At 63.4% G+C, this 25,632-nt stretch overlaps 2 protein-coding genes across 4 annotated transcripts in view; one reads left to right on the top strand and one right to left on the bottom strand.

Moving 5' to 3' along the window:
• RARA (retinoic acid receptor alpha) overlaps positions 1 to 9,330 on the top strand; it is a 39,013-nt gene extending 29,683 nt beyond the window's left edge. For both annotated transcript variants that reach the window (XM_030540940.1, XM_030540939.1), the window contains exons 2-8: positions 1,600 to 1,748; positions 3,524 to 3,665; positions 5,821 to 5,981; positions 6,534 to 6,710; positions 7,242 to 7,446; positions 7,765 to 7,923; positions 8,314 to 9,330. In XM_030540940.1, the coding sequence (XP_030396800.1) occupies positions 1,600 to 1,748; positions 3,524 to 3,665; positions 5,821 to 5,981; positions 6,534 to 6,710; positions 7,242 to 7,446; positions 7,765 to 7,923; positions 8,314 to 8,525 (1,205 nt within the window). In that variant the 3' untranslated portion in view covers positions 8,526 to 9,330. The remainder of the gene's footprint in view (positions 1 to 1,599; positions 1,749 to 3,523; positions 3,666 to 5,820; positions 5,982 to 6,533; positions 6,711 to 7,241; positions 7,447 to 7,764; positions 7,924 to 8,313) is intronic.
• Positions 9,331 to 13,200: 3,870 nt separating this feature from the next.
• GJD3 (gap junction protein delta 3) lies at positions 13,201 to 17,284 on the bottom strand. Of its 2 annotated transcripts, none has more exons than XM_030540943.1 (2): positions 17,255 to 17,284; positions 13,201 to 14,490 (listed from the first exon to the last, which is right to left on the bottom strand). In XM_030540943.1, the coding sequence occupies exon 2, from the start codon at positions 14,463 to 14,465 to the stop codon at positions 13,596 to 13,598; it is 870 nt and encodes a 289-aa protein (XP_030396803.1). In that variant the 5' UTR covers positions 14,466 to 14,490; positions 17,255 to 17,284; the 3' UTR covers positions 13,201 to 13,595. The 2 variants fall into 2 exon arrangements, with proteins under 2 accessions (XP_030396803.1, XP_030396801.1); XM_030540941.1 differs by lacking the exon at positions 17,255 to 17,284 and adding an exon at positions 15,706 to 15,748.
• Positions 17,285 to 25,632: the final 8,348 nt, after the last annotated feature.

Below are 25,632 nucleotides of genomic sequence, written 5' to 3'. Positions count from 1 at the left end.
CTGTCGATGGGTAAGAGCTGGGCCCGGAGGCGCTGTGTGCGCCAGGGGGAGCAACTAGCTGTGGACTGTTGGCTTCTGGTCTCATCCTCATGCTGGCCTCTAGGCGAGTCACTGTACCCCCCGTGCCTCAATTTCCCCATCTGACCTCTGTGTGTGCAGCGTGTCCATGTGTCTGTCCACGTGCCAGCATGTGCATGCAGCGTGCAGTGTGTCTTGCATGGTCCCAAGCATCGGTGGAGCCGTGTCAATCTGTATCCACAAAAACAGCGAGGAGTGTGGTGGCACCAACCGATTGATTTGGGCAGAAGCTTTCATGAAAGCTGATCAGCTCCTGGGCTGCACCGTGTCCGACTCCATCCCACGGCTCCCTCTGTGGCCTGGAAATGTCACCTTGCATCTGCCAGGCTGGGAACCCGCCTCCCACTCTCCCTGTGCTCAAGGGCTGGTGGCTCCAGAGCTTCCTGGGGGCTCATCTGCAGGAAGGGGCCAGAGGCCTCCCGGTCCGCCCCGGGACCGCCCCGTGGGGCGGGACCCTGCTGCCGGGATTGCAGCCCCGCGCGGCCAGGCGTGCAGGGGACGGAGCACGGGGAGCTTCCCGTAGGTCGCTGGCACTGGGGGAGGCTGCCCTGGGTGTTTCTGGGCAGAGCAGAGGGAGCCGCGTGTGCTTGTGGTGGCGCTCTGATACCGTGATGACAGGCCTGTGGGGCTGGGCACTGCTGGGGCAGGGCCGTGGGCTGGCGTTAGTCCGGCAGGGAGATAACGCTAGAAAAGCCCAGCCTGCCCACCGTCTCCCCTAGGGCAGTGCCAGCCCCACAGGCTGTAGCGTCTCCGTGGCCGACCCTGGCTGTACCGTGGGGCATCCCGCCGGGATCTGGGCTGGGGGAGGGGCCCCTGGAGGGTGCTCGGGCACCCAGCTCTGTGGGGGGCCCAGCCTGCCACTGCATGGGGTGATGCAGAGTCAGGGTGCAGGCCTGTGCTGGGGGCAGTGGTGTTGCTGTGCAAAAGTGGGCAGGGGGCTGGGGTGCTCCTGGGGCTCCCCCTGCTCTTGTGGATTGGTGGGGGGCTGCCAGAGCAGAGCTGGCGACGTCCCCATGGACATGCTGGTGCCAGCCTTTGAGGCACCCCACACAGAATGGGGGCGGGGGGACTGGCAGGCCCATGGCCAGGGCAGCACCATTGCCTCATCCCCCAGAGGAGCTGCACTGGGCCCCGGACTGGGGGTTCCTGGGGGCAGAAGTTTTGTCCTTTACTCTGTCTGCAAAGCCCCTGACACTGTGCCTCCTCCCACCCCAGCATGGGGGCACCCCCCACACCAAGGGCAGACCATGGCTGCTTCCGAGGCATCTCCCTTCTGCGCCCAGCTTGGCCAGTCGTGTGCCAGGGTCCCGTGAAGGGGGGAGGGAGCAGACTGACTCGCTCACCCCCTGCCCCCCAATGTCCTGCGGCAGCTTCCCCCTCCCCCCGCTGCATCCTCCCAATGCCCTGCTGCACACAGGCGCCCGTCATGGGGCAGAGCCCCTCTGGGTGCCCGTGGGCTGGGATGTGTCTCTCCAAACGCAGCGGCCGGACCCCTGAGCAGGTCTCTTCTTCTCCCCACAGCCATCGAGACGCAGAGCACCAGCTCCGAGGAGATCGTCCCCAGCCCCCCGTCGCCGCCCCCACTGCCCCGCATCTACAAGCCCTGCTTCGTGTGCCAGGACAAATCCTCGGGCTACCACTATGGGGTGAGCGCCTGCGAGGGCTGCAAGGTGAGTGGAGCTTGGGGGACAGGGCTGGGGGGCCGATGTGGTTACAGCCCCTGGGGGGTGACCCCAGGTCTGGTTCAGACAAGGGAACAAGGCGTCCTGGGGTCCATTTGCGCCCTCGCTCCTGCCCTGGGTCACTTCGCCTCGAAGCAGCTGCTGACAGGCCCCCACGTGCTCACTCTGCGTGTCCCGGGAACCCGCACGCTCTAACGTGGCCCTTGAAGTCTGTTTCCCTGCCTATAAAGCAGGGCCCCTGTTCCTAGCCCAGCCCCCCGGGGGCGCCAGGCGTCTCCCCGGCTTGGCCTGCTCTGTATTGACCCAGTCTGGGGTGCAGAGCCACAGCACCCCCTGCTGGACGGCCAGGGCAGGGAGTGCCCTCTCCCGTCCCAGCTGGGCAGCACCCTCCAGGCCTGGGGCTTTGCTGACTGTTCAGCCCTGAGGCTGGAGGGCAGCGTAAACCATTCCTTGGACAAGGGGGAAACTGAGGCACAGGCACACATGAAGCCCCATCCCAAGTGTGTCTGCACTAGGAATAGAACCCCGGAGTTCTGGCTCCCTGTTCCTTGTATTAACCACTAGATGCCCCCCCTTACAGCCCTGCAATGGGGCTGGGCTGGGCGGACCCAGGCCCCGCCTTGCAGGCATGCAATGATCTGCACTGGGGCCCTGCCCCACCCTCGCGGCTCAGCGAGCTGTGCGGAGCTTAGCCCGGCTCTGCCTGGGGATTAGCACTAAATAGTGCAACGGCTGCTGGCTCTGGCCGTGTTCAGCTGGCGTCACCGCCTCTGCGTAGGGGTCGGGGTGAAGGGCGCCGGATTGTGTGCGCATCAGTGTCGCGCACACGCAGCCCCCAGCTCTCGTGTGCCCTCAAGCACAGCCGGTTAACCCACCCCCCCCCCCAAGTCCCGGTGTGTCTCAACCCCCCTGGGCTGGGAGCTGCATGGCGGGCAGGGGGCGCGTGGGAGCCGGGAGCTAATCCCTCCCTCGGCGCGGATGTGCGGGCTCCGCGCTCAGCTGCTTTGCATCCTTCAGCACGTCTGATTTACATTCCAGCAGCGGGCCAGCCCGGGGGCGGGGGAGGAGGAGCGTCTGGCTGCAGCGTCTCACACGTCTCCTGGCTCCTGGGCCCACGGCCAGGCTCCCCTCCGCTGGGCCCTGGCTTCGGGGCCCATCCCACCGGCCTGGCTCTCCTCTTCACTCCTGGAGAGGAAGGGGGGCTTGTGGCTTAGGTGTATGTAGGGCTGGGCTGGGAGGGGCAATTACCAGCTCTGCCACAGATGCCATGTGCCTCAGTTTCCCCATCTGTGAAAAGCTGGTGACGCTCTTTCCATTTTCTGCCTGGGGTGCTTCTACTCCGCATAGCAAGCCCCGATCTCGGTCACGGGGTCTGGGGGCTGCACACCTGGTTCCAGTCTCTCCACCAGTCCCGGCTCCTTTGGCCCAGGAAGCTCTAACCCTGTCTGGCTTTATTCCCAAGCTGCTGAGTGAAGTGCAGCCGCGCAGTCAGCAGGGGGCGCTGCTGGGTCTGCATGGGGGCGGGGGAGGGAAATGCCTTTTTAATTGTAATTAAAGTTACACCCATGAGATGGGGAGGCCCCATGGCCACCCCCAGCGCTGCACGGGAACCCCCCCGAGTCCATCTATGCTGCTTCCTTCCAGAGCACCCCGGCTGGGCCCCGCCCCTGGGCACTCGTGTAACTCGAGTGTTACACGAGTGCCCTGCGGTGGGGGGGCTGCTGCCCCCCCTTGCTGACTGGGGCTGTGACCGGCTCTTCCAGGGCTTCTTCCGCCGGAGCATCCAGAAGAACATGGTCTACACCTGCCACCGCGACAAGAGCTGCATCATCAACAAGGTGACGCGGAACCGGTGCCAGTACTGCCGCCTGCAGAAGTGCTTCGACGTGGGCATGTCCAAGGAGTGTGAGTGGCGGGGGCCTGTGCCCAGGGGAGGGGTTATGGCCCGGGGCGGGGGCAGGTGGGGGGCTGTGCCCAGGGGAGGGGTTATGGCCCCGGGGGGGGCAGGCTGTGGGGCTGTGGCACCAGGGGAAAGGTTATGGCATGGGGGGGCAGTCTAGGGGGTTATGCCCTGAGGGAGGGGCTATGGCCCTGGGGGGGCAGGCTGGGGGGTTATGCCCTGAGGGAGGGGCTATGGCCCTGGGGGGGGGAGCAGGCTGGGGGGCTATGGCACCAGGGGAAGGGTTATGGCATGGGGGGGGCAGGCTGGGGGGCTATGCCCCAGGGGAGGGGCATGGCACGAGGGGGCAGGCTGGCACCCGGGGGGGAGGTGCAGACAAGCCCCCGGGCTCTGTGCTGAGCCCCTCCCCCAGCTCCTTTCCCGGGAGTCAGTTCCTTGGACGTGGGTCTGAAATCCCACCTGGGGGGCTCCTGGGGTGGGGGCAGGGAGCAGGGTGCGTGGGAGTTGCCGAGCCGGCTGGGGGAGGGGCACTGGTAACACCCCCGGAGCCGAGAGGAGGGGGGGTTCCAGTCTGGCCGAAGACCTGGGCCCCCCTCTTCATTCCGGATCCAGGCCGTTGCCCCGGCAACCCGTGATTGATGATGTCAGAGATAAATGACGCTGACGGGGGCCTCCTGGCGTCTGCATGCCAGTTGTCATGGCGCCCGCCTGTAAACCCGCCCGCTCTGCCGAGACCAAAGGGGGCGCAGCTGTCTGGCCCCGCCCCTGCCCCATGGGGCCCGCCAAGAGAATCCAGGCCCCCTGCCCCCCAGGCTCCTGCCCCATCTGCCGCCTGAGCGGGGATGGTGGGGGCCCCGCCCTTCCCAGCCGCCGGCTGCAGCGGGTGTCAGGGAGCCGGGGCCTCGGTGCGGCTGGCTCTGGGGCGGGTTCTGGGCGGATGATGAACGCCGGGTCACAGCTGCAATGTTCCCTTCCCGAATTATCCCCGCCTTCCGCTCCTCGCCTCCGCACTGGATTTGCAGAGCAGACATGAGTGATTCCTGCAGCCCCCCCTCGGCGCCCAGCCCCCCGCCCTTGGCGCCCGGCCTGAGCGACGGCCTGCCGATGGCCCCGGCGCTGGTTTAAAGAGCCGTGTGCGCGGCTTCTGACTTCGTTGCCATTTGTCAGCTGCGCCACGCCAACCTCCTGAGGCCGCGGCCTCCCCGGCCCCCCCCTTTGCCCCACCCCCCACCTCGTCCTAGCTCCCCCGCTCGCCCTGCCCCCCAGCTCCTCCCAGCTTCCTCCCCTCCCCCGCTAATTCCACCCTTCAGCTCACCACAGCACCCCCCCATTCGCCCCACCCCTGCTCACTCCGCCCCCCCACTCCTCCAGCTCCCTCTCTCCCCCACTCACCCCACCCCCCAGCTTCCCCGCTCACCTCACCCTACTCCCAGCTAGCTCCTGGCCCAACCAGACATGCTCGCCCCACCCCCAGGGGAGGAGATTGGGTCTGTTCCTTATAGGGCAGGGGCAAGCTGGCTTAGTGGTTAGGGCATCCGACTGGGGGAATCTGGTTCAATTCCTGCCTCTGCCACTTACTCTGTGGGGCTGGTCACTGGGCCTGCATCTGTGCAGCCTGGGGGCTCCTGGGGCACAGCCTGTGTCTTGCTGTGGGGCAGCACAGTGGGGCCCTGATCCTGGCCTGTGCAAAGCACCTGGCACAGCAGGGCCCTGATCCTGGCCAGGTCTGCAGAATTACGGCAGCGGCTGCTGTTGGTCCTCACCAGACACAGAGCAGCAGGGCTCCCCCCGCTTATCCAGGATCCGCGTTCCCCTCTGCTTGCCAGCGCCGGGATTCCCCCGGCCTGGGAAAGCGGGAGACAGGTGCTGAGCTGGGGTGCGTGGGGCTGGGCTTTGTCCATGTCATTTCCACCCCCACTCCCCTGCTCCGGAGCCTGGCGAGCCGGCTCCTCTTCCGGCCCCGCCCCCCACACTATGGGGACTGCTGATACCGACGCCCCGAGGGGCTGCGCCCGGTGCCTGCCGCAGTCTGTGATCGCTGAGCTCTCGGAGCTGAGGGGGGCCCAGGGAGCGACCCCACCCATCGTGGTAGTTAGAAGGGGGCGGTGCACTGAGGGGCATTGGGGCCGGCCCGCTCACCCACCTGCCCTCTCCCCCCAGCCGTGCGGAACGACAGGAACAAGAAGAAGAAGGAGGCGCCGAAGCAGGAGTGTTCAGAGAGCTACATCCTCACGCCCGAGGTGGAGGAGCTCATTGAGAAAGTGCGCAAAGCCCATCAGGAGACCTTCCCTGCCCTCTGCCAGCTCGGCAAATACACTACGGTGAGTGCTCGGCCTGGCGCCCCGATCTCCGGGAAACGCTGCCACCCCGTGGGATCAGGATTAGGGAGAGCGGAAGTGGGGCTGGAGCTGCATTTAGGAACCTTCATTCCCCCAGCTGGCCTATGTCCCCTGACGTCCCTGCTAGTGCCCCATTCGCTCCACGCTCTAGCCAGGGTGGGCTGTAGTGGTTAGAGCAGGGGCTGGGAGCCAGGACTCCTGGGTCTCTCCCTAGCTCTGGAGGGGAGTGGGGTGTAGTGGTTAGAGCACGGGGCTGGGAGCCAGGACCTCCTGGGTTCTGTCCCCATCTCTGTCCCTGATTCGCTTCATGCCCTTGGACAACTTGCTTCCCCACCCCCTGCCTCAGTTTCCCCAGCTGTACAGTGGGGCCCCCTGCATCTTTAGTTAAGTATCGATTGGGAGGGGCTGCGAGGGCGGAGAGCTGTTCATGCCGGGGGTGGGAGGGAGACATGTGGCCCCTGTGGGGTGAGGGGATGGTGGAACCGGCCCCTGGCCCTCCCCTTCCCTCTCACTGTGGCTGGTGCGTCCCTGCAGAACAACAGCTCGGAGCAGCGGGTCTCGCTGGACATCGACCTGTGGGACAAGTTCAGTGAACTCTCCACCAAGTGCATCATCAAGACGGTGGAGTTTGCCAAGCAGCTGCCGGGCTTCACCACGCTTACCATCGCTGACCAGATCACCCTGCTCAAGGCCGCCTGCCTGGACATCCTGGTGAGCCCCCCAGCTTCCCCCACGCCACTGAGCTGTTCCCTGCCTGCTCAGCTGGGGGCAGTGTCCCCTGGAGGGCTGGTTCTTGGCACTGGGGGTTGTGCTGGGGGGGCACAGATGGGGCAGACCAGGGAGCATGGGGTGGGGCTGGTGCCAGGGGGCAGTGGGGAGCAGGGCTGGGGGACAGTGCTGGGGGCAGAGGGACAAGGAACAGTGGTGTTGGTGCGAGGGAGCAGGGCTTGGGGACAGTGCTGCAGGATGGGGGGCAGGGCCGGGGGACAGTGGGGGCAGTGCTGGAGGGCAGGGGGCAGGGCCAGAGGAAGTGGTGTTGGTGCCAGGGGCAGAGGGGAGCAGGGCCAGGGGACAGTGGGGGGCAGTGCTGGAGGATGGGGGCAGGGCCGGGGACAGTGCTGGAGGGCAGGGCCAGAGGCAGTGGTGTTGGTGCTGGAGGGCAGAGGGGAGCAGGGACGGGGGACTGGGGGGGGGCAGTGCTGGAGGGCAGGGTGCAGGACTCACCCCGGCTCTGCCCCCCAGATCCTGCGGATCTGCACGCGCTACACGCCGGAGCAGGACACTATGACTTTCTCGGACGGGCTGACCCTGAACCGAACTCAGATGCACAACGCCGGGTTCGGGCCGCTCACCGACCTGGTCTTCGCCTTCGCCAACCAGCTGCTTCCGCTGGAGATGGACGATGCGGAGACCGGGCTGCTCAGCGCCATCTGCCTCATCTGTGGGGGTGAGAGCCGGGGGGCGCTGGGGCGAGGTGGGTGCTGGGGGGGGCGGGTGGAGGTGCCCAGGGCAGGGCTCTCCTACCCTCTGGTAGTTCTGTTGCCATCTCTCTACGTCGGGGTTGAGGCTGGAACTCTCCGGTGTCCCGACATGACCCTACAATAACAAACCAGAGGGGAGGGGGGAGATGGGCCCCCCCGCCCAACAAACAAGCTCCCCCTGCTAAGCAGGGGAGCCCTGAGCCCTGCTCGACAGCACCCCCTGGTGGGGAGCTGGGCACTAAACTCTGGCTTCATGGCTGGGCTCCCGGCCCCCACCCCCCCAGATCGCCAGGACCTGGAGCAGGCTGACAAGGTGGACAAGCTGCAGGAGCCGCTGCTGGAGGCGCTGAAGATCTACGTGAGGAAGAGGAGGCCTAACAAGCCCCACATGTTCCCCAAAATGCTGATGAAGATCACGGACCTGCGCAGCATCAGCGCCAAGGGTGAGAGCCCGGCTGGGCGTGGGGCAGAGGGCAGGGATGGGGGCAGGGAAGGAGCTGGGGCAGGGTGAGAGCCTAGGGTGATGAGGTGCTGGCACTGGGGCTTCTCCCTCCCCCCAGGCAGTGGGGCGCTTTGATTTGGGCTGGAGTTTGGCCGTGGGGCCAGGTTTCTCCCCCGAAGTGTGTGTGACCGAGGGAGGGGGGCGCAGGCTGAGTGCAGAGAGGTGACTCCAAGCAGTTCCACTCGGTGCACCCTGCGCCCCCCCGGAGCCTGGCCGGGTTCCTGGCAGAGCCTGAAAGGGGCCCAGCTCTGTGTCCCGCTGGCAGCCCGCAGTGCGCAGGTGGCTCCCAGGTCTGCCCTGCGCTGAGCCCTCTCCCCCCGTCTGCCCGCAGGCGCCGAGCGGGTGATCACGCTGAAGATGGAGATCCCCGGCTCCATGCCGCCCCTCATCCAGGAGATGCTGGAGAACTCGGAGGGCCTGGACACGCTGGGTGGGCAGCCGGCCGCCTCCCGCGTGAGCAGCCTGGTGCCGCCCCCCGGCAGCTGCAGCCCCAGCCTGTCACCCAGCTCCAACAGAAGCAGCCCGGCCACCCACTCACCGTGACGCCGCGGCCGGCGCCCGGACGCCATCCTTGCTCTTTGCTGCCAGGCCCGAGGGCTGCATGGCAAGCCAAGGAGGAGGGGGAGGAGGTGACGCTGCCGCGGGCCACCCCCCCCTCCGGGCCCCAGCCCGTTCCTGTCCGTACCAGCACACACTGTGGCCATGGCTTCCCTGCTGACTTGTGACGGACTCTGCTGGAGAATCAGAAGTGGATCCCGTGGGCAATGCCAGGGGGGCCGCTGGCTCTGCGGGGGCCACTGAGCCCTTATTGGGTTTACAGCCCCCCAGCGACTGATGTTCATACCCAGGTTGGAGCAAATCAGCGCCCTGCTCCCCCTCCCCACCCCCCAGCGCGCTGTCGCAGGGGTCCGGCCCACGGCTGGGGGGCGCTGCACCCATGTGAAGATGAAGTGTCTTTTGGTTGAGTTGCATTTCAAGTGTTTCCGGGGGGGTTGGGGGAGAGGGTCGGTTTGGGAAACGTTAGTTGTTTTTTTAAATTTTCATGAGCAAAATCGATCAGCTGATTGTGGCCGTCACGCGCACCCCCCACCACCACGTTCTCCCCCCCACACACACATGCCTGTCATCACCAGCAAAACCAACAACACCCCAATTCGCTTGTCAGGTAAAAGCAGAAACACCCGCCAGGAACCAGAGGCCGATTCATTGCAAAGCCAGACAAAGCCAGATTATATATCTATAAATAGCTATAAATATCTATAAATACCTTTTAAAAACTTTGTAAAAGTCGGGAGGGGTTTTTAGAAACGTGCTGCGGTTGGCAACGGGGGGGGGTCCCGGTTCTGGATGTGAAGTGGGGACAGGGAGGGGGCTGGGGGGGACAGGGGTCCACACAATTTATTATTATTAAATTTTTTTTGTTGTTGAGATTTTTGTGGCTTTGGAATCTCTGGGGAGACGTTGAAAGAGGAAGAAAAACTGGGCTGCTCCCCCAGGGGTATTTCCCCCCCCCCGCCTGCCACTGGGCTGCCGCCCCCCCTGGGGTATTCCTCCCCTCCCCATGTATGTAAACTGTTCTTGTTTCCTCCAAAATCCAGTAGGGGGCGCTGGACGCGGCCTGTCAGTCTCTGCCTCGGGGGGCAGGTGGGGCTGTCTGATTTGAAGCCTGTTTCTCTGGCCGGACCAGCGACCTCCACAGATAAAATCTGCTGGGGGCACATAGGCTGGCACGTGGCGCTATGGGGGGTGGGGGGCTTAGTACCCAGGGGCCTCTGCCTGGGGGCTGCTGCTCATTCACCTGCTTGGCCTGTTCCTATCATACACAGGGAGGGGGCACAGCTGCCCTGTTACCCTCTGCAGTGCCCTGGTTGCCCCCACTCTGGGCCTGCCCCACATGATCAGGGCTGGGCCCGGAGTGAAGATGGGGCTGGAGCCTGCAACGCTGGGGGACAGGCAGGAGGTGGCATTAGTCTGCAGCTCCCCCAGGCCCAGGCATGGGGCTTATAGCCTGTTAGCTGGGGGGGCAGCAGGGTGCCTGGCCCTGGTGAGCCTCCTCCCCCGCCACGCACAGCTCCCCTTGCGGTGTCAGCCGGGCATGGGGCCCTGCGGGCGAGGTGCAGACGGGCTGGGCTGGCAGAGGGCACTGGGCACAGCTGAGTCACCCGGGATGGGCAGGCCCTGCTCGGGGCGAGGGGATCCGCTAGGGCAGGCCAGGTGCGGGCAGGGGCCCAGAGGGGAGGGCCGGGTCCTGCCTGAGCCAGCTCCTGGTGCCCACCCTGGCATGTCATGGGCGGCGCTGCAGGCCAGGCTGGCTGGGGCGAGGGCAGGTCCTGCCCTGGGGGCGATGGGGGGGGCGCTGTTCATTTTCAGTGTTGTGGCTTATTAAATTAAAGCATCCTGGGCCCTATCGGCCTGCTGCTCTGGGCTCTGGGCACCAGGGGGCAGCAAGCTGCTCTGCAGGGACACCCCCCCCGCCCGTGCACTTTGCCTGGGCTCTGAGCAGCCCCCCCGGCAGATACATTAACACTAGGCCTGTCGATTAATCACAGTTAACTCATGTGCTTCTCTCAAAAAATTAACTGAGGCTCAAAAAATGACTCCTGATTAATGGCCCTGTTACTGGAATACCGCTTGAAATGTATTAACGATTTTTGGATGCTTTTCTACATTTTCAAATGTATCGATTTCTGTTACAACACTGAATACGAAGTGTTCAGAGCTCCCTTTCTAGTCATTTTTATTACAAATATTTGCACTGTAAAAATGATAAACCAAAGAAATAGTATTTTTAAATTCACCTCTATAAGTACTGTAGTGCAATCTCTTTGTCCTGTAAGTGCGACTTACAAATGTAGATGTTTTTTGTTACATAACTGCACTCAAAAACAAAACAATGTAAAACTTCAGAGCCTACAAGTCCACTCAGTCCTACTTCTTGTTCAGCCAATTGCTAAGACAAACGTTTGTTCACATTTACAGGAGATAATGCTGCCCTCTTCTTATTTACAATGTCACCAGAAAGCGAGAACAGGGGTTCCCATGGCACTTTGGTAACTGGCATTGCAAGGTATTTACGGGCCAGATATGCTAAATATTCATATGCCCCTTCATGCTTCAGCCACCATTCCAGAGGACATGCTTCCATGCTGATGATGCTCGTTAAAAAAAAATGCGTTAATTTCATTTGTGACTGAACTCCTTGAGGGAGACCTGTATGTCCCCTGCTCTGTTTTACCCACATTCTCCCCTATATTTCATGGTATAGGGGTCTCGGATGATGACCCTGCACATATCTGATTGACGAACACTGTCACTGCAGATTTGACAAAACACAAAGAAGTTACCAGTGTGAGATTTCTAAAAATAGCTACAGCACTTGACTCCAGGTTTAAGAATCTGAAGTGCCTTCCAAGATCTGAGAGGGACGAGGTGTGCAGTATACTGAGAGAAGTCTTAAAAGAGCAACACTCCGATGCGGAAACTACAGAACCCAAACCACCAAAAAAGAAAATCAACCTTCTGCTGGTGGCATCTGACTCAAATCATGAAAACGAACATGCATCGGTCCGCACTCCTTTGGATTGTTATCAAGCAGAACCCGTCGTCAGCATGGACGCATGTCCCCTGGAATGGTGGTTGAAGCATGAAGAGGCATATGAATCTTCAGCATATCTGACATGTAAATATCTTGAGACACGAGCTACAACAGCACCATGGGAACCCCTGTTCTCACTTTCTGGTGACATTGTAAATAAGAAGAGGGCAGCATTATCTCCTGCAAATGTAACCAAACTTGTTTGTCTGAGCCATTGGCTGAACAAGCAGTAGGACTGAGTGGACTTGTAGGCTCTGAAGTTTTACATTGTTCTGGTTTTGGAATGCAAGTTTTTTCTTTTTTTTGTGTGTGTGTACATAATTCAACATTTGTAAGTTCAACTTTCAGGATAAAGCGATTGCCCTACAGTCCTTGTATTAGGTGAACTGAAATACACAATTTTTTGTTTTTTACAGTGCAAATATTTGTAATAAAAAATAAATAGGAAGTGAGCACTGTGCACTTTATGTTCGGTGTTGTAATTGAAATCAGTATATTTGAAAATGTAGAAAACATTCACAAAATCTTGTTTAACGGTGCCATTAATTGGGATTAATTTTTTTAATCGCATGACAGCCCTAATTAATACAGCCTTGGCCAGGCACCTGCAGCATTATAGCTGGGGAAACTGAGGCACAGCAAGAGCCTCCCCTACGGTGCGTCATGGGCAGAGTAGGGAACAGAACCCAGGTGTCCTGGCTTGGGCAGTGGTGCTGCCATGGGGGGGGGGGGGGCCCTGACGCAGGATCTGGCAGGGGAGAGGGGGTGATAGTGTTTTTCTTTTCTACCTTTTTTTCCATTAACCTCTGGGTGTGGTGCCACCCTCCTGCAACAGGAAACAGGAGACAAGGGGAACCTGGCACCAATCCAGCCTCCCCCGCCCCCAGCAACCCAACAGCCACTCATGCCCTCCCAAAATGTAAGACCCTCACTGCAGTGCCCACGGCTGCCACAAGCCCCTGGCCATGCACCGATCGATTGATGGGAACCCTGGCACATACCCTGACCTGCAGCCCCCTGCGAGTCTGTCCCTGGGCTCCCCCACACACCCCCTCACACCATGTCCAGCCTGCACAGGGCAGGGCTGGTGTCTAACACCAGGCTCCCCCCACGCATGGCCATCCCAGACCCTGAACCGCTGCTAAGCCCATGCGTGTCTGGACCCACATGCCTGGCGTGGCCAGAGCAATCATTACCGCACGGCGCGCTGGGACGGCCTGGAACTCCAACACGGGGCGCTGCCAGCATCTCCCCACGGCCAGGAGTGCTGCAGGTCAGGCTAGAGCTCTGCTTACGGGCAGCAAGCCCTGCCCGGCCCTGCCATGGTGGGGCCTCCGAGTGCTCGGGCAGAGGGAATGTGTGTCTGATGGGACAGGTTGAATTCAGCTCCTGCTCCCAATCGAAGTGTGAAAACGAAGAGAGAAGATGGCCCAGCCCAGGGCGGCCTGTCCCCGCCCCAGGACTGCGCCACCGTTTGGCTCACGCCATGGCACCAACCCCCCTCGCAAATCACCGGTTGGGTTGGGGGGGGTTAATTACAAAGTTTTCTTCTGTTTATTCACACAAATGTATAAAAATTGGCGATGCCATTTCGCCTGGCCCCAGAGCCCCCCATCCCTGCCTGCCCCACCCAGCTTCCTGTCTTCAGGAACAGTCTCGTCCCCTGGCTGAGCAGCAGGCAGAGGGGCTGGGCCTGTTCATTGCCCCTTGTCTGGTCGCCTACACCAGCCGGAATGAGACCCCCAGCTCTCCCATGTGCCAGCCCAATGCTCAAACCCCTGGGCCATGCTGTCACCCCTTGTAGCCTGGCCGGCTCCTTTCGTGCCAGTTCAGCCCCCTGCCCGCTTGTGGCATGAGGGGCTTTGTGCCCAAGGCAGGAGGGCAGCTCTCTGCCAAGCTGCATGGGGCTGGTACGGACCGTGGGCCCCGCCACTCAGGTCACTGGTGTTGCCGTGATGGCCCTCTAAGCGGAGGGCCCAGTGACTGGCACAGATGGGAGCTGGGCAGTAGTGTGAGCCCTAGACGACCAAATCGGCCCTGCCTGCGGCCTGGGAGGCCTTGCTGCCCTTGGAAGGGGCTTGGGGCCGGAACAGGGCCGAGGGCTCGTAGTGGTTGGGGACGCTGCAGGCTGCCCCCTTGTCGCCCCCATCGCCCTGGGGCAGGAAGTGCTGGCACTGCTCGTGCGCCTGGTTGGACCAGTTTTCCTGCTGCTCATAGGAAGTGGCCAGGGGCCTGTTGGCCACCGTCCCCTGGCACCTGTCCTTGGCCAGCAGGTGGGCCAGCTCCACCAGGCTGAGCAGGGTGGAGACCACGCCCACCGCGAAGTAGAAGAGAATGAAGATGGTTTTCTCGGTGGGCCGGGACACGAAGCAGTCCACGTAGTGGGGGCAGGGCGAGCGCTGGCAGGTGAAGCGTGGCTCCACGTGGAAGCCGTACAGCAGCCACTGCCCCACCAGGAAGCTGCTCTCAGCCAGGATGCGCAGGGCCACGTTGACCAGGTAGAAGGTGCGGACATGGTGGGTGCGCTGGCTGGGCTGCAGCCGGGGTGGACCCGCGGGGCCGCCCTCCTCGCCCTGGCGCAGCTTGCCGCTCTGGTGCATGGCGTACATGACGAAGAGCAGGGCGGGCGCCGAGAGCACCACGATGTGGAAGACCCAGAAGCGGTAGTGGGAGATGGGGAAGGCCTTGTCGTAGCAGACCTGCTTGCAGCCCGGCTGCAGCGTGTTGCAGGCGAACTCCTCCTGCTCGTCCTCGAAGACGTCGCTGCCCACCGTGGCCAGGATGAGGATGCGGAAGATCAGCATCACCACCAGCCAGAACCGGCCCACCATGGGCGAGTGCTCCTGCACCGCGTCCAGCAGCGAGCTCAGGAAGCTCCACTCGCCCATGGCTGGGGCCAGGGCCAGGGCCGCTCTAGGGGAACAGCACCAGTTAGAGCTGCCACCTGCTCCCCGCTCTTGGCCCCCAAGGGCCATCCAGGGACAGCGTGGACTGGACACAGACCCCCTTAGCCGGGAGCCGCAAGCCAGCCACGGGGGTCTGTGCACCCAGGGACAGCGTGGACTGGACACAGACCCCCTTAGCCGGGAGCCGCAAGCCAGCCACGGGGGTTTGTGCACCCAAGGACAAGGCCATTCTCACCTGTGGGGCTGCAGCGACTGCCCCCCCGCCCGGCTCCTTGCTGTCTGGACGGACAGCTGCCCCCACGAGCTAACCCCCAGTGGCACCTGGGCCAAGATGTCCCCGGCCAGCCGCAGAGCCGGTGCACTGGCCACGCAGGAGCCAAGCTCTGTGCAGGGCGCAGGTGGGACGGGGAGGCAACGGGTTCAGGGTTTGGGAGCTGCTGACTCCTGGGGCGCGCTGGGCACAGACTCCTCTAGGGCAGCAGGGGGCCAGGAAGGGTCTTGGGGCCAGAAGCTGAAAGACTGAGGTCCCAGCCCACATGTGGGTCAGGCCTCTGCTCCCCACGTGATGCCACCCCGCGTGCAGCACCCACCTGCAGCCAAGCTCAACCAGCGGCTGCTGGCCACCAGCCTGGGACCCCGGCACTGCGCTGGCCATGGGGCACCAGGCTCCTCGGTCACACAGGGCCAGCCCCAGGAGGCTCAGGCAGAGGCTGGCCTGGGCTCCCCCTTTTAAAGCCAAGGGGCTGAAGGGGGGCTAGAGACCCCGGCCTGGGGCGTCCTGTTCCTGCCATCTGGCCAGCGGCAAAGGCCCTGTCCCCATGGGGCCTGGCTGAGAGGTTCTGATGGGGGGGGACCCTGCTAGTCTCCAGTGAGTTGGGGGCTGTTGGCCTGGGGACCCCCCACAGGTCAGGATTTGCTCGTGGCCTACTCACCCCAGGTGTTACTGATGCCCCGGCGTCGGGGGCTGGCCCCCCCGTGCCCAGCCGGTCCCTCCAACCCGGGGGGGGCAGCCTGCCCCAGGTCCGAGGGGGAGCAGAGCGGGGCGTACGAGGATGTGTCACGCGTGGGGCCAGCTTGGGCCAGACGTGGGACGCGACCCCCCCCCCGGACTCACCCTGTCCCGGCCCGTCCCAGGGGCTGGCTGCGGGCACGGAGTAGGGGCCATGGCCCATGGGGGGCGCAGTCACCCCTCCCCCCCGCCCCGTCCCAGCCCGGCCGGTACCTGCAGGCGGGGGCTGGTGCAGGGGCCCCGTCCCGGACTCGGCTCGGCGCAGGCTGCCCGGGGCTCGCGCATCGTCCGGCCCGGGACTTTCCCTGCAGCTCCGCCTGGAGCCTCTTAAAGAGACAGCGCAGCCCCCCGGGGCAGCCCGGCCAGCCCCCTGCCTGCAATCCCGCCCCCCAGCGCCCTCCCCCCCGGGGCAGCCCCCCTCCCCGCAATCCCGCCCCTCGGGGCAGCCCCCCAACCCCCTGCCTGCAATCCCGCCCCCCAGCGCCCTCCCCCCGGGGCAGCCCTCTGCCTGCAATCCCGCCCCCCAGCGCCCTCCCCCCCCGGGGCAGCCCCCTGCCTGCAATCCCGCCCCCCAGCGCCCTCCCCCCCGGGGCAGCCCCCTCCCCGCAATCCCGCCCCCCGGGGCAGCCCCCCAGCCCCCTGCCTGCAATCCCGCCCCCCAGCGCCCTCCCCCCCGGGGCAGCCCTCTGCCTGCAATCCCGCCCCCCAGCGCCCTCCCCCCCGGGGCAGCCCCCCTCCCCGCAATCCCGCCCCCCGGGGCAGCCCCCCAGCCCACTGCCTGCAATCCCGCCCCCCAGTGCCCTTCCCCCCCGGGGAAGCCCCCTCCCCGCAATCCCGCCCCACGGGGTAGCCCCACAGCCCCCTCCCTGCAATCCCATCCCCCGGGGCAGCCCCCTGCCTAATCCCGCCCCGCCAGTGTCCTGCCCCCGGGACAGCCCCCCAGCCCCGTGCCTAATCTCACCCCCCAGCGTTCTCCCCCCCGGGGTAGCCCCCTCCTCACAATCTCACCCGCCAGGGCAGACCCCTGCCTAATCCCGCCCCCCAGTGCCCTCCCCTTGGGACAGCCCGGACAGCCCCCTGCCTGCAATCCCGCCCCCCAGCGCCCTCCCCCCCCCGGGGCAGCCCCCTCCCTGCAATCCCGCCTCCCCGGGGCAGCCCAGCCAGCCCCCTGCCTGCAATCCCGCCCCACAGCCCCCTCCCCCCTGGGGCAGCCCCCCAGCCCCTTGCCTGCAATCCTGCCCCCCCAGTCCCCTCCCCCCTGGGGCAGCCCCACAGCCCCCTTCCCCCAGTCTCACTCCCCCAGGGCAGCCCCACAGCTGGTCAGTGGGCACCTGGCAACATCTCTCTGCAGCACTGCCCACTGCCCAAGAACTGGGGTGGGGAGGGCGTCAGGCAGCCCCGCTCCCAGGTCCCATGCCCCAGGCCTATGGGGGGGCAGAGGGATGGACAATCCCCCCCCCCCCCCCGCCCTCCAAGCAGGCAGCAGGGGATGGGGCCAGAGGGGGCAAGGGCTGAGCTAAGGATGAGTTGGTGGGGGTGGGTCTGCACAGCGAGGGGCATGTGGGGGGGCCTCAGGCCATACCCACAGCAGAGACAGCCCCCAGTGCCCAGGAGCCCCCAGGGCCTCATCAGCCCATTCGCCAGGCTCCCCTGGGCAGGTCGCTCACCCAGCCCCCAGTTCAGTCCCTGCCCCCAATTTCCCAGATTCCCTCACCTGCTCCATTCCCATCACCCAGAACCCCCGGGGCCAGTGCCCCCTTACCGGCTGGGTGCTGCTGCCGGGAGCCAGGCTGGCCCCACACATCCCCTCACTAACCGCCTCGCAGGCCCAGCTCCTGGAGGCTCTGGGCGGGGCACCAGGATGTGTCAGGGCTGGGCCAGGCATCCTGCTGGCTCACAAAAGCCCTTGACCGGCCCCTGCCCCGTGGGAAGGCTGCACCCAAGCCCCAGGACCTTGGCCTGTGCTGGGTTCGCGCCCAGCGCTGCAGCTGCGCGCCGGAGTTTCAGCTGCTTTCACTTTCCTCCCCGGTGAGAGCCTGCCTGGAAGAGCCTGGCAGGGCCCTGGGGGCAGGACGGCCAAGTGTCATGTCCAGCACGGCCAGCCTGGTGTCTGCAGACATGGGCAGTGGGGCACTGGCAACGGGGGCCTGGGTGAGCCACTGTACAGGGCTGAGCCTCCAGCCCACAGGCTGCTCCGTGCCCCTGCTTGGGCGTGGCCCTTGGGAGCGTCTGGGCCTCTCCAGCCAATCGCCAGCTGCCCCATGGAGCACCCATGGTGGCTGTGGCCCCAGTGATCCCTGGGGTTGCGGGCAGGCTGGCATCTGCAGGGGCATGGGTGGGGCAGCCCAGAGCACCCCGATTCCCCCAGCCAAACATCCACTGTCCAGGCAGGCTCGTTGGCACCTCCCAGCATGGCACCAGACAGGCCAGGCCAGGCCAGGGTGAAGCCGGGGGCATGCGGGGACAATTGTCAAATCCAGGCCCTGGTGGGTCCTGCCCCTGCCCTTCCCCCACCCCCAGGCATTGGCCTGGCTGCTGGCATTAGTCTCTGCTCACCATGCGACTGTGGCTGGGGTGGGAGTAACTCCAGAGTGCAGCCTAGACCGCCCCCGCCCCCCGCCCAGGCTGTGGTGCCCCAGGCCAGGGCTCTTTCAGGCTGTGGCGTGGTGCTGGCACCGCATATACAGGGACAGGCGCCTGCAGGCCTGAGCTGGGGACCTGAGCCCCAAAGGCCACACTGGTGGCAAGGCCCCGTGCCAGGGGCAACAGGGCCTTTGGGGCTGGGTCAGTCATTGCCTGGACACAAAGCGAAGAGGGGTGTCCCCCCGCCCCCACACCTCAGCCAGGCCCCCCTGTGCTCTCCCTTAGTGCCAGGGACGCAGCTCTCGACGCTGCCTGGCACAGGGCCCTGCTTTGTGCCTGACATGTGGGGGCTCACCCTGGCACCCAGCCCCATGCTGCTGCTCCGCCAGCTGACAGGTGCCACACCCTCGTCCTGCTGGCTGGAAGCATTTCTCCTCCCCGCGCCCCCCTCCTTCCCAGCCAGGTTCCTCCTTGTGCAGCCAAGCCCCCGCTGGAGTAGTTGGGGGGCTGGGGTGTGGGACAGCCCACCCTGGTGCTCGGCCCAGCTCTGGGCATAGCATGCGGAGCTAATGGGTCAAAGCAGCACTGGGGACTGGGCCAGGACTCCTGGGTGCTATTCCAGGCTCTCCCACTTGCTGGCCATGTCACCTGCTCTGTGCCTCAGTCTCCCCTTATCTAAAATGGGGCTATTGCTGATCTCCACGATCGGGGGGCGGGGAACACACATTGACTGACCAGTCCTGTTACTCCTGTACCTCACAGTAATTGTGGGGTCTGGCCATGTTGTGGGCTGTGTGGCTCCTATGCCAGGGGCACACGTGCCCTGTGTGTGTGTGTGAGGCCCCTCCCCTGCCCAGGGCATACAGGGCAGAGCCACCGCCCCCCCCCCGCCCCTCTGGCCATGTTTGTGCTAATTCAGACTCCCAGAAGAGGCTGCTGAAGAAGCAAGGCTGGGGCCTGGGATCTGGGAGCCAGCGGGTGACACAGGACCACGAGGTGCCTGTTCTCTCCGGGCAAGCGGGGCCTGCCGGGCGGGGGGGCTTCAGGAGTCTGGCCTCCAGCCAGCGAGCCCTGCGACATGGTGTGACGAACTGAGAATTTTCTTAATGTTTTCTGTGAATACTGTGCTGGTGCCTCAGTGTCCCCATGGCAGTTCTTAAGTATCTGGCAGAGCAAAGGGCCAGTGCACCTAAATGCCTGACCCTCTGTCTCCTAGCAACTGATGGCCTGGACCCCCCCCTCTGCAAAGGTGCCAGCTGAAGGTGTTGGAGACAAAGAGATCAGGTGACCCCTTGGCCCGGGAAAGGGGCTGAGCAGAGAGGAGGGGCGGGAGGGGGTTTTTAGTCTGGAGCTGGCTGAGGGCAGACGTGGGGGTCTGGCTCACTGCCCCCCAGAATGGACCCAGCCGAGGGGTCCGGTTCGCTGTATCTACAAGCTCTGTTTTAGACCCTGTTCCTGTCATCGAATAAACCTCTGTGTTACTGGCTGGCTGAGAGGCACGTCTGACTGCAAAGTGGGGGTGCAGGACCCGGTGGCTTCCCCAGGACCCCGCTGGGGTGGATTCGCTGTGGGAAGCACACGGAGGGGCAGAGGATGCTGAATGCTCCAAGGAGAGACCCAGGAGGTGAAGCTGTGTGAGCTTCTTGCCCTGAACAAGTCTGCTCCGAGGGAGAGGAGGCTCCCCAAAGTCCTGCCTGGCTTTGTGGGGAGCAGTTCCAGAGCATCGCCCGGGGGTCTCCATGACACATGGCCCTGTCCCAGCTGGCGTCCAAGCTTGCAACCGGGGCACGGGCACAGTGTCAGCCCAGGGAGGCCTAATGCCACGGTGCTGCCCTGCACACAGGGCCGGTGCTACCATTTAGGCAGCCTAGGCAGTCGCCTAGGGTGCCAAGATTATTGAGGGGGTGGCATTTTGCCGGGCGGGGGGGGGGCAGCAGGCGGCTCTGGTTGACCTGCTGCAGTGGTGTCTGTGGATGGTTGGCTGCTCCCACGGCTCCAGTGGACCTCCCGCAGGCACCACTGCGGCGGCTCCACCGGATCCACGGACCCACGGACACTCCGCAGGCACCACTGCGGCGGCTCCACCGGATCCACGGACCCACGGACACTCCGCAGGCACCACTGCGGCGGCTCCACCGGATCCACGGACCCACGGACACTCCGCAGGCACCACTGCGGCGGCTCCACCGGATCCACGGACCCACGGACACTCCGCAGGCACCACTGCGGCGGCTCCACCGGATCCACGGACCCACGGACACTCCGCAGGCACCACTGCGGTGGCTCCACCGGATCCACGGACCCACGGACACTCCGCAGGCACCACTGCGGCGGCTCCACCGGATCCACGGACCAATGGACACTCCGTGGGAATGCCTGCGGCAGCTCCACCGGATCCACGGACCAACGGACCCTCCGCAGGCACCACTGCGGCAGCTCCACCGGATCCACGGACCAACGGACACTCCGCAGGCACCACTGCGGCAGCTCCACCGGATCCACGGACCAATGGACACTCCGCGGGAATGCCTGCGGCAGCTCCACCGGATCCACGGACCAATGGACCCTCCGCAGGCACCACTGCGGCAGCTCCACCGGATCCACGGACCAACGGACACTCCGCAGGAATGCCTGCGGCAGCTCCACCGGAGCCGCGGGACCAGCACAGGGGGCGGCAAAATGGCCGTGTGCCTAGGGTGCGAGAAGCCTGCTTGCATGTGTTGGGTTCGGGGCTTGTCCTGCAGCTCGTGGGCAGGAAGGGGGCTAGAGGCAACTGACAGCTGGTGAGTCACTGCCTAGGCCCTGTGGCTAGCCTGTGGGTGGCAACACAGCAAGCCAGGGAGTCACAGGACAGCCCGTGGCCCCTGCTGCACACCCCTGGCCCGGGCGCCAGGAGCTGCAGGGACACACCATGTTGCTGAGTGCCTGGCTGGTGGAGGGAGTGGGGCAGAAGGTGCAGGACCGAGGGGCTGGGGCACTTCTCTCCCAGGTGCGCCTCACGCGCTCCACCCGCTTGGGTTGGCTGCAGGGCACTTGGCTGGTCAGTGCCATGTGGGGGCCCTAGCCCAGCCTGGGGCCCAGTGCCTGGGGCTACGTGCACATCCCAGTGCAGTGCTAGGAGCTGGGCTGATTTCCCGGAAGGTTTTTGCCTGCGGCCCCATTGTTTGTCCGGCGTTATATTTACTAAACAGGAAATGCTCCTAATGCCTGGTTATTCCGTTGCATACACAGATGCTTTCCCTTTCTCTTATGCATGGCCTTTCCCAGCCCCCCGGCCTGTCCCTGCTTCGCCCTGAGCCAGAGTCTCCGCTTGGGAATGCGCGTTCAGCACGCCCCTGCTTTAGTCACTCCCCTGCGGGCCACGACCCCAGAACAGCAGCCTCGCACACTGCGTTCCCTCCCGCAGCCACTCTTCCCAAGAGCCAGATTCCTGATGGGAAAAACTGCCTAACTCTCTCTCAGGGTGCTTAAGCACTGGGATAAATTGCCTGGGGAGGTTGTGGAATTTCCCTCATTGGGGATTTTTAAGAGCAGGTTGGCGAAATGCCTGTCAGGGATGGTCTAGCTAATACTTAGTCGTGCTGTGAGGGCAGGGGACTGGACTAGAGACCTCTCGAGGTCCCTTCCAGTGCTACGATTCTATGAATCAGGACTCCTGGGAATTCCCAGCTCAGCCACTGACTCACTTTGTAACCTTGGGTGAGCCACGTCCCTCTCTGCCTCAATTTCCCCACTTGCAACCAGTGTTATCTCCAGCAGAGCAAGCCTACTTGGCCATACCTGTCTGAGCACTCTGACCAGACATATTTCCAAAGCGACTCTGTCCTCTCCAGTCACGTCGCCCCTCGGTGACTCAGTTTCCCCATGAGGACTAGCCCGAACCCATCAACATGAGTGTGAGGCTTAAGTAGTAAGTGTTTGTAAAATGCTAAATACCATTCGAACACCCTCCAGCACCTGGAAAAGGCACAAATCCGGAGCTAAGGGAGGAAATCGTAGGCTAGAGCTGAAGCCTGGAGCTTTTCTAACGCTAAGCTCCTTAAATGGCCCCTCAGACGGGACGTGCTGGAGACGCTCTCCAGAGCCTGGCAGTGGAAAATCAGACACAGCTTTCCACACTTGACTGTCTTCCAATAAACACTTCAATTCCAATGATACGGCTCCCAGCGAGGCCATGCTGGCTCCTGGGCCCTGCGCATGCTCTGGCTCCGGCCTGGACTGGGTTAAAAGCCCAGGACTAACTGGGGGGACACACACAGGAAGCGGATGTGCCCCACACACTGAAGTGTATAATGTAGCCATGACGGTTCAGCCAAATGCAATGGGAGGTCTGGCCGATCAGCTGCTGTATAGTGTTCGTTGCCTCCCATGATGGATTCTGGGATTGGAACACAACAAATCCATGACATTTGTTACCCCATCGGCCGGATCTCATCCAGCAATCACACCGGCGCCAAAAGCCACCAGCTGTAACAGATGGCAGCACCCTATGGGTGGCAGGAAATCTATGGGTCTCGGGCACCACTTCCAAGGAAAAATCCACGTCCATTTGTAACCAAGCTCCTAGATGGGTTCGGAGGCCCTGATTCAGCCGTGTGTCAGTGCCACCTCTTTGCTGTGCAGCGCCTGGACACGGTGAGGGTCTGAGTGCCTCTCACTTTCCAGATAAAGCCACCCGAATGCCAGTCCCCGCTGGCAGGAAATACATGCCCCTGGGCCAACTCGTCCTGAGCAAGCGTGGGGAGGGAGTCGCACCTGTCACCCTGCAGCATTGCGTTGAGGGTTGAATGTGTGACTTGGGGACAGAGCGACCTCAGCCTGGGCTGCATCCAGCGGGTGCGATTCACTGCAATAAGGGGCTTTCAGCACCAGCTTGTCCCAATAGGACCCTGTGGCTGGTTCCTCGTGGCCTGGAAAAGCAGAGCTGGTGGCCAGGCTACCTGCTGCGGGCCTGGCCCAGCCTCCAAGCACAGCGACCGCAGAAACTGGCCCTTCCTTACCCACAAGCCCAGCACCCCGGGCACTTGGACACTAATGGCTGGGGCCAGGGGCTCTTCTTAGCCCTGCAGAACCAGCCCGGCACAGGCTGAACCCTGCTCCTCCCTGGGCATCAGCAGAACGATGCAATCCCCGAGTTACCAACCAGCAACACCCAGGAAAGCCCAGAGGCTTCAATGAAGTGCAACCAGGCCAGCAAACCCTTCCTTAGTTGTGCTGGTGCATGCGACGGAAAAAGGCCAGCAGCGGGCTCAGCCCCAGGGACTGGCAGCGTGGGGAGTTATGTAAGAACTGGGCCCCTTTGCGGTGGGCCTGTCGCATGCTGGGTGGAGCCAGCCCCTGCCTCAGGGAGCTCCCAAGCTAGAGACACTGCAGACACGGCTGGGAGGTGCCCAGGCAGAGCCCAAGGTCACTCCGCTGATCTGTGGCATCTGACACACTTGGATTTTGCAAGGAATGGCAGTAAAATCCAAGGCGATCCCTTGTAAAGCGCACCTGGGGCATGGCCACTGCCACGCCTGGCAGCACAGCTGAGCCCTTCGAGCTTTATGGCCAGTCCCACCCAGCACCGAGGACACGAGCTGGACCTTTCATCCCTCACCTGCTCTCCTCCCCCCAACCTGCCGATCAGCCATGGCCCAGGTCCCCCCAGGCTGTCCCTGCACCCCCAAGCACGCTGAGCTGCAGCAGGCACTAGGTGCGGTATTTCTGCGGGAGGCTGGCATTTCCCCTCGCAAGAGGCCTGTGATAACAACTCTTATCTCTCTGGCACATGTTCAGCTTTCTAGCTCTCCCCCCACCCCTCGCTCTGCTGTTCCCCGCCCTGGGCGGACTCAGATCACTGCTCACCACAAGCTGCCCACTGACTTCCGACATGACAGTCACAGGACCCCTGCTGGGATCTGGCCCTCCTCGTTACCTCTGCTGCTCGCTGCAGCCAGCCCCAGCCCCTCTCCCCTGCCTTTCGCAGCAGCCAAGCGGCCATCGCAGGGGGCTAGGAGAAAGCGGTGCACCAGGGCTTGTCTTCCAACACCAACTGTGCGTGAGCAGCAATTTTCAGCTCAGAGCACAAACCAAGGAGCCTCACCCCGCACTCCTGGGCAGCACGCATCATTCCATTGTAAACAGGGAGAAACTGAGGCACAGGGATTTTTTTTTTAAGGTCACACAGCTAGTCAGGCAGATGAATGGAACCCAAACAGTCCCACACTCACTGGTACCCGCTGTCAACAAATCCCTCCCCCTTTGCCCGAGAGCTCATTGAGCAGCTGAGCTCTGATCCCGTCCCCCAGCTGCTGACAGGCCCCTGCATCCACCTGGGCTCTAAGCCAGGAAACAGAGGCAGCAGGTTCAGTGGGGGGGCTGGAGGCATGTAGGAAAGTGGCTGATTAACGCCCCCACCCCCCGAGGCCCATTGGGGCAGTGGAACATGAAGCTGCTGCGATCGATCGGTGCTTGGGGGATGCCGGCTGCAGGCAGGTCTTTAGTGGCACCTCCTACCTGAGGCTCTCACTTTCGGGCCACGTCAGATGTGGCTGGGCTGGGATCCCCTTGCTGGCATTACTTGGCCAGGCACTGATGCACTTTCAGCTGCGTTTAAAGCCACGCTGGAGGGGCTCGGATTTGGGGAAGTGGTTGAACTGTTGTGTCAGAACCGCTAGTGTAGACCAGGCAAGGTCAAGTGAAACCCTCTGCTTCGGGCTGGCTCTCAAGCTTCAGGCCCTGAGAAAACCACCCATTTCTTTTTGAGAAATCACAGCAGCGTGGTGGGTGAAGTATCCACTTTGACAGAATCTGCCTGGCCGCCAAGTTCCCCCCGAACGGCTACGTTTTCCCAAGAGCGAGCAGTGAAGTGGGCAGCCACGTATGGCAGGCTCCTGCCCAGGGTGGCTCCTAGCACATGTTGTAAGTGGCAGCAGCCCTGGCTCCGGTGCCTCCCATAAAACCAGCTGCTGAGCCCCCCCGACTCTGCGCCACCCAACACGGTCAAGCTACACGCTGCACGGAGCATGGGGCCAGCACACACACGCCTGCTGCCTCCCACCGTCCCGGGCTCACTCCCAATTGCCATGCAGGGCCTGGCTCACGCTTCGCTCCGGCGCGGTGGGTGGGTGCAGACTGCATCGCTCTTGCACCCACATTGCAAGCCCTGGAAGAAGCTTCCAGCCCTGCCAAAGGATTTACTGTTAGGCTGCCTGAAGCTAGACCTGAGGAGAAACGGAGCAAGGGCGGAGCAGCTGGACTTGGTGCCCTGGGAAGACGCCCCTGGCTACAGCGCACAAGAACGATACTTGTCCAACAGGACAACTCTGAAATCCCTCTAACAAACGCCAGGCGCCAGCTTTGCTGGTGAGGGTTTGGGGAGGGAGGTGTGCGTGGGGGGGATCAAGGGGTCTTGGCCAGTTGTGCAAACCCCTGAAAGTATTGGAACAGCATTTACCTCTCCCCGCGCCAGGCGCTGTGATCTCTGCTCAACGGGAGAATTGTTCCCATTGGTCACTGAGGAAAAGCATCTCAAGGGCTCCGCGGTGACAAACTCTTTGGCTTTGCAGACCCAGT

Source organism: Gopherus evgoodei, chromosome 23 (genome assembly GCF_007399415.2).
Source record: "Gopherus evgoodei ecotype Sinaloan lineage chromosome 23, rGopEvg1_v1.p, whole genome shotgun sequence".
Taxonomy (NCBI): Eukaryota; Metazoa; Chordata; order Testudines; family Testudinidae; genus Gopherus; species Gopherus evgoodei.
The sequence above is the reverse complement of the archived record's forward strand: the minus strand, read 5'-3'. Positions and strand labels throughout refer to the sequence as shown.

Coding starts and splice junctions, on each gene's coding strand:
- GJD3 (XM_030540943.1), bottom strand. CDS start 14,465: ATGGGCGAGTGGAGCTTCCTGAGCTCGCTGCTGGACGCGGTGCAGGAG.